Genomic DNA, 7,717 nt, shown 5'->3' with positions numbered 1-7,717 from the left:
GAGGCAACTGGACTTTCTTGGGGTTTTTTTCCCTTCTTTTTTGAAGAGGTTTTGCTTCCCATCCAAGGAGCTTCTTCATCTCTGACTGGATAGTGGGGAATGGAAGGATTTATATTCCTTGCAGACTGCAGGACATCTACCTTCTTTTAGAGGATCGTTGAAGGAAAAGGATGCAGAGTGTAAATCCTTCCGTTCCCCAGCATCCTCTCAGAGCTGAAGAAGGTTTTTGGATGAGAAGAGAAACGTCTTCAGAAAAAATAAGCAAGAAAGCCCAGTTGCCTCCTAAAAAAGCAACTTTGGGATGTCCTATGGGGCCCTTCTGATAATCCCCAATATTGAATTATCTTTAATAAGCAAAAAAACCCACCAGTTATTTAACTCTCGTCATTCTCAACTACAAAATACTTCTCAGCCAAGAAGCTGCTTCTACCCTCCATCAGCCTTTTTGACGTAGTCCATCAGCTCTCACAAGGAGTTATTTCACCATTGGACCCCCTTAGGTAACCCTATCAACCAAGTTGTTCTCCGCTATCCATCCAATCCTCCTCTTCCAACAGGCTCAACTCCATTTCGATTCTCTGCCCTTCGACCAGCTTTCTTTTTATTCTATCCCCCATTGCCATCCCATAATCCTCATGGAACGGGGGTCCATCTGGGGAGGGGGCGCCAGGGACAGCACAGACGACGCAAGGGATGGCGTCGGTGACGTGGGCCTCCTCTGAGGGGAGAGAAGTGGCTCTGTGTCCTCATCGCCCGGCAGGCAGGCGAATGGTGTCCAAATGCCTCGGGGACGAGGTTTGTCCCCAGGGAAAGGCGCTGGGTCCCCATGGACCTGTTGGTGACGGATGAGAGTCGAGGATCGGCCGAAGCTCTTACCACAGCGAACGCAACGGTAAGGCCGAGCCCCCGTGTGAGCTCGCTGGTGCACCGTGAGGTAGGAGCTGTCCCCATAACGCTTGCCGCACACGTTGCACTTAAAAGGTTTCTCCCCGGAATGGATCATCTGGTGGCGAATGAGGTGGGAACTTTCTGAGAAGGATTTGTCACACTGGCTGCAGCGGTACAGCTTGATCCCGGCGTGTGTGCGCTCATGGCGCACCAAGTCCGACCGCTGAGAAAAGCTCTTGGTGCAGGATTGGCACCCGAACGGTCTCTCCCCCGTGTGCACCCGCTGGTGCCGGATCAGGTGGGAACTCAGAGTAAACCGCTTCCCGCAATCGGGGCAGTCAAAGAATCGGGGGGAGGCGGTACCCGCACAGCGGTAGCCAAGGCGACAGTGTTGGTTACCCCAAGAGCATCTCCCTCTGGAGGTTTTTTCCCTTTTGGATCTGGAGTTCCTGTCCCCATTCTGGATACTCCTGCTTTGTAGAGCCTCACACGTCTCCTCCCAGGCCAGGACTTGAGGGGGGACCTTGAGGTCCTGGCCTTCATGGACAACTGGAGATCCTTCCTCTTCCTCCTCCTCCTCTTTTTCTTCTTCCCAGTCTTCATTCTCCATGGTCATTCCATCCTCTAGCAAAAAGATTATAAAGATTATAAAGGAATAAATATGAATATGTAGGTTTTTTTTTAAATGAAATGTTTATATTTTCAGTTACTGAGAGAGAGAGAGATGGATGGGCTCTAAACTTGACGACCTATAAACAAATGATTCAATAAATGTCTTGAACTCCATTTTACGTTCCTACTATGAGCTGTGGTGGTGCAATGGTTAGAGTGCAGTACTGCAGGCTACTTCTGCTGACTGCCGGTTGCCTGCAATTTGGCAGTTCAAATCTCACCAGGCTCAAGGTTGACTCAGCCTTCCATCCTTCCAAAGTCAGTAAAATGAGGAGCCAAATTATTGGGGCCAATATGCTGACTTCTAAACCACTTAGAGAGGGCTGTACAGCACAGTGAAGAGGTATATAAAGGTAGAGGTTACCCTTGCACATATGTGCTAGTTGTTCCCGACTCTAGGGGGCAGTGCTCATCTCCGTTTCAAAGCCAAAGAGCCAGTGCTATCCGTGGTCATGTGGCTGGCATGACTAAACACCAAAGGCACACGGAACGCTGTTACCTTCCCACCAAAGGTGGTCACTATTTTTCTATTTGTATTTTTATGTGCTTTCGAATTGCTAGGTTGACAGAAACTGGGACAAGTAACAGGAGCTCAATCCGTTACATGGCACTAGGGATTCGAACCACCAAATGCTGACCTTTCTGATCGACAAGCTCAGCATCTTAGCCACTGAGTCACCGCGTCCCATATAAGTCTAAGTGCTATTGCTATTGCTACTGCATTGAATAGCACATCCTGTAGATATCATCCCTCCGTCCATTCATTTCAGGATTTTGCTGTCCCCTCACCTGTGTGGGCATCTTGCCTGATTTCCTTTTCTTCTGGTTCTTGGCCAAGGTTTTCATTCACAGCCTGTAGTTCTTCCCTTTGCTCCATCAAAGAAATCATGTTGGCTCTTCCTCCAGGAAATCCTGTCCAAGGCAGAGAGAAAAAATAGGCTGTGAAATCTGTTCATCTCCCTGTTCCATTGATTTTTCCTCTCCACAAGCATCTCTACTGGGCATCTCTGAGATGCAGGAATGGATGGACCATCATCCAACCCGGGGTAACAATAGTGGCAAGAGTGTAAGATAAAGACTACAGACACCAAATTCAAAATCCTCCGTTATCAAGGTTTACCTCCAAGCTTCATAAAAGGTATGAAGTCAAGCCACCTCTGACCAGCATAGAAAATTTGCTTCCATTCTCAAAGTTGAATTTAGAGCAAACTTTCTGCTTTCCGCTTCATAAAAAGTTTATATTTTTTATACCTCGGTTCACCCACATAACACCTATCCTCCGCGAGCTGCGCTGGCTACCTGTCGATCTCCGGATGCGCTTCAAGGTGCTATTAGTCACCCATAAAGCCCTGCATGGTAGTGGATCTGGATACTTGAGAGACCGCCTCCTGCCAATTACCTCCCTGCGACCAATTAGATCTCACCAATTGGGCCTCCTCCGTATTCCATCGGCCAGCCAATGTCGGCTGGCAACTACAAGGAGGAGGGCCTTCTCAGTAGTAGCCCCGACCCTTTGGAACGAACTCCCCGTGGAGATTCGTACCCTCACCACCGTCCAGGCCTTCCGCACAGCCTTGAAGAACTGGCTAGCCCGTCAGGCCTGGGGACAAGGATAGTTGCCCCTCCCGAATGATGAATGTATGTTGCTTATCACTTTTATTATGTGTGTCTATGTCATTGTTGTATTCCCCCCCCCCCCTGATTTTATGTGAGCCGCCCTGAGTCCCCTCAGGGAAAAGGGCGGCCTACAAATGTTAATAAAATCTAAATCTAAATCTATATTTTATTTCTTATTTTACTTTCATCAGGGATTCCTTCTTTTACTTCATCCTTTCAGCAAACCCTGAAAGTGAGCTGGGATTGAATATGTACTCAACTTGCAACAGTTCATTTAGTAACTGCTCAAAGTTACAACGGCACTGAAAAATTTGCCTTGCGTTCATTTTTCACACTTACGACTGTTGCGGCATCCTCGTGGCTACGGGATCAAAATTCTCATGTTTGGCAACAAGTTCATTGCAGCATCCCAGGAGGGGGTGCGATCCTCATTCGCGACCCTCATTCGCGACTTTCTGACGAGCAAAGTGAACGGGGGAGCCAGGTTCACTGAACAACTATGTTACTAATTGCACAACTGCCCTGAATTCACTTAACTGTGGCAAGTCACAAAATGGAGTGAATGAACAAATTTAGAATAGAATAGAATAGAATAGAATAGAACAGAATAGAAATAGAACAGAATAACAGAGTTGGAAGGGACCTTGGAGGTCTTCCAGTCCAACCCTGCTTTGGTAGGAAACCCTATACCACTTCAAACAAATGATTATCCAATCTCTTCTTAAAGACTTCCAGTGTTGGAGCATTCACAACTTCTGGAGGAAAGTTGTTCTAGTGATTAATTTTTAACTGTCAGGAAATTTCTCCTCAGTTCTAAGTTGCTTCTCTCCTTGATTAGTTTCCACCCATTGCTTCTTGTCCTGCCTTCAGGTGCTTTGGAGAATAGCTTGACTCCCTCTTCTTTGTGGCAGCCCCTGAGATATTGGAACGCTGCTATCATGTCACCCCCCACCCAGTCCTTCTTTTTATCAGAATAGATATACATACCAAGTTCCTGCAACAGTTCTTCATATGTTTTATTCCCCATTTCTCCCTTAGCAACATAAATCCAGGGCAGAATTGTGGTCGTAAGTATATACCATTTCAGACAAGCGAATATCCAGTCTCTTCTTAAAGAGGGAGAGCAAAGGAGGGGGGGTAGGAAAAAAGAGGAGGGAGAAGAGAGAGAAAGGGGAAAGAGGGGGAGGGGAGGGAGAGGGGGAAGGGAGATATCTCCCCATTTGCAACCTACCTTCCCAGATGCCACTCATTCACCCACCCCAATTTTCCAGCTGATGCCCAAACTCTATCCATCCCAGCTTCTGCAGGGCAGTTTTGCTAGAAAAAGCCAACAATACTCACGCATAAAAAAAATCTTTCTTTGCAATGCTGGGTGGGTGGCTGGAATCCAGGTCTTCTGTCCGCCCAGCCCGCTTTTTTCTTGGGCAGGGGGCTCTGGGGAGGTGGGGCTCTCAGAGACCCTCCCCCTTTCTCAACTCCCCACCCCTCAGCTACTGGAAAGGCACGTAAGCCTCACTGCCTTCTATGTGCCCATTTGCGCATGCGCACGTTCCAAATTACCCCCCCCCCTCACTCCCTTTGACAGGAAGTTCCCATCCCAATTCAATGTCCCTCCAAGCTTCGTCGGCTTCCTTCTTTCTGTCTAGGAAGTGGAGGAGACTCCAGCTCTATTATTTTAACTCTTCCTTCTGACCCAGAGTGGCTTTTTTGCATCTGATGGTTTGGGTCAGACAGGATCCCTGACAGCGGGGGATGCATTACAGCCCCAGATTTTGCGAGAAAAGAATGCGAGAGAGAGGGGGGCAGGGAGGGAGAGAGATGAGAGAGAGAAAGAGATGAGAGAGAGAATATAAGGTTTAAGGGTGTCCTTTTGAGCAGGGGGTTGGACTAGAAGACTTCCAATGTCCCTCCCAATTCTGTTATCAAATCCTGCTTGCAGAATTTCCACAGTGCTCATTCCAGTTTTGGGAAGAATCTGTTTCATTGAGGATTTGGACTCTTGCAGTTATAGATGCATCCTATGTGGCTTTGGAACAACACTTGAGCCAGGGTTCACACAACCTGCTCAACCAAAACAACACTTTGCCTTAATGTCGCATGTGAACCTGAATGAAGGTGAGAAAGCCTTGCACTTCCACATTAGTGTGTGTGTGTGTGTGTGTGTGTGTGTGTGTGTGTGTGTGTGTGTGTGTGTGTGTGTGTATATATATATATATATATATATATATATATATATATATATATATATATATATATATATATATATATATATATATATATATATATATATATATATATATATATGGGGGGGGGTGTGGGTGTTGCGTGCCCCCAAATCTTAATTTGAAGCTACTGTATGTGGTGTGCCTGAAAAGGTTTGTGCTTGGTTGGTACCCTGCCTGTGACACTTACTTAATTGCTATTCATAGAATAGAATTCTTTATTGGCCAAGTGTGATTGGACAAACAAGGAATTTGTCTTTGGGGCATAAGCTCTCAGTGTACATAAAAGATATAAATGATAAATCATGATCATAGTCATCATAAATACATTCATCATGAATCATAAGATACAACACTTAGTGATAGTCATAGGATACTAAATAAGTAATCAAAATTGTACCAGGAAACTAATTAACACAATATAAATCGTAAAGATACAAGCAACAAGGTTCTAGTCATAAGTAGAAAAGGAGATAGGATTAGGAGGGATGAGAAGAAGAATAGTAATAGTGTCTTAGTAAATAATTTGACAGTGTTGTGGGAATTAGTTGTTTAGCAGAGTGATGGCATGCGGGAGAAAAACTGTTCTGAGTGCAATGCTCTATAACGGCATTTTGAGGACAGAAGTTGAAACAATTTATCCCAGGATGTGAGGAGTCGTAGATATTTTCACAGCCCTCTTTTTGACTCGCGCTATTCATTCCTAGTAAAAGGCTGTAACTTAAAAGTAAGTTTTCCTTCGAGTTGAACTCAAGTTTCCAGGAATCCCATAGAGCAGCAGTCACCAACTGGTCAAAAAATTTTGGTGACCTGCAGATAAATTATTTGTATTTTTATATTGCACTAAATACTACAGTATTTATCTTTTTAAAAAAATTCATATTAGTGGTCCATGGGATTTAAAATTATGAATTTAGTGGTCCCTGAGGTCTGAAAGCTTGGTGACCCCTGCCATAGATCAGTGTTTCTCAACCTTGCCAACTCTAAGTTATGTGGACTTCAACTCCCAGAATTCCTCAGCCAGCCATTATTTAAAGTAATAACATCTTAAACTTGCCCTGGTTAAGAGGCACTGGCCTAAATCAGCCATCAGCAGCGAGGGTCCTTCAGTTCCATTCATGATAGAGAACATTTTCCACTATTCCTTTGGAAGACTTATCAACTGGTTTAGATGATGGTGCACATACAGAGGGCATCAAGCTGGTAAAAAATTATCTTGATCTCTCTGTAGCTTTACATTTGAAGAAGATCTTCATGATAGCATTTGTCCAGCCAAGCCCATGTCTTTGTGGAAGACTATTTAAAAAGTAATGTCCTTTCTGCAGGAGCATCATGTCTATTTAAAAAAAACTGTTTTCCTTTGCCAAAAATGTTCCGAATACATATATCCTTGTTCCCTTCTTACTTGGTTTTTCACAATAATTAAAGGGATCTTCTCTCCAATTCCTTCCTTAAAGATAGACCTTTAGGTCGCAATAAGTGGTTAGGGAGCAAGTTAGTTAGGTTAGACTTATAGCAAGCAAGTTAAATTAATTAGTGTATAGAGAATTGTGGATTATTATTATTTTTTCCTGGAGTGCTCAGGCTAAGACAAAATGACTGGTCCAAATCCTCCTTAAATTTCATGGCTGAGTGAAAATTTGAACAACACGTCAGCAGTTTTCCAATCTCAGCTTAACATTCTCAATTGAGATATGACCCACTATGTAGAAAACAGTGTCTGTAACTGTAACACTGATGGTCAGAACTATTTTATTTTCCAGAGTCATGTCTGACAGGTTTCCAGAAAGATTAATATTTACCAGCCTTACTCCATGTGGATGCAGTAGTAAACCATCGATTTCTCACAATGCTGCAGGAGTATTGTAATACTTCTGTAGTACTAATGTAGTATAGTACTGTACCAGATCCAGGGCATTATGGGAAATCAAGACACATGTCAGCAACAGCCTCTGCCTTCTTTTATCTTCCAGGCCTATTGGTTACTCTGGAGCAGGATGTAGATATGGCTGTCAGTAAGGCAGAAGCATAGCTGTTTCTACTACTATGGCATAAAGCTGTGGGCTGCTCCAAGCAAGACCCTCTTTGTTGTTTAATGAACGGATCACCTGAGAACTTTCAATTTTAGTATGCTTTGAATCTTTCCTACCTGACCAAGAAATACCTTGCCCAGGATTATCTGATGAGGCCCTGGAAGATTAAGACAACATAGCTGTTTACCAACTATATGAATGCAGCAAGGGAGAAGGGAGAAGGGAGATTAGTAATGATCAATTGAATTAGAAATCTGTGCCATTAATAATACCCAGGTTTCAAAA

At 44.2% G+C, this 7,717-nt stretch overlaps 1 protein-coding gene across 1 annotated transcript; it reads right to left on the bottom strand.

Annotated features, from left to right (window-relative positions):
* Positions 1-258: 258 nt before the first annotated feature.
* Positions 259-4,647, bottom strand: LOC106557398 (uncharacterized). The gene is made up of 3 exons (XM_014076632.2): positions 4,519-4,647; positions 2,350-2,472; positions 259-1,512 (listed from the first exon to the last, which is right to left on the bottom strand). Exons 1-3 carry the CDS (start codon positions 4,520-4,522, stop codon positions 602-604), a joined length of 1,038 nt encoding a protein of 345 aa, XP_013932107.2. The 5' UTR covers positions 4,523-4,647; the 3' UTR covers positions 259-601.
* Between the last annotated feature and the right edge of the window lie 3,070 nt (positions 4,648-7,717).

This window comes from Thamnophis sirtalis, unplaced genomic scaffold (assembly GCF_051295495.1).
Source record: "Thamnophis sirtalis isolate CommonGarterSnake01/CBP01778 unplaced genomic scaffold, rThaSir2_p1.2 scaffold_4, whole genome shotgun sequence".
Lineage (NCBI taxonomy): Eukaryota > Metazoa > Chordata > Lepidosauria > Squamata > Natricidae > Thamnophis > Thamnophis sirtalis.
The sequence above is the reverse complement of the archived record's forward strand: the minus strand, read 5'-3'. Positions and strand labels throughout refer to the sequence as shown.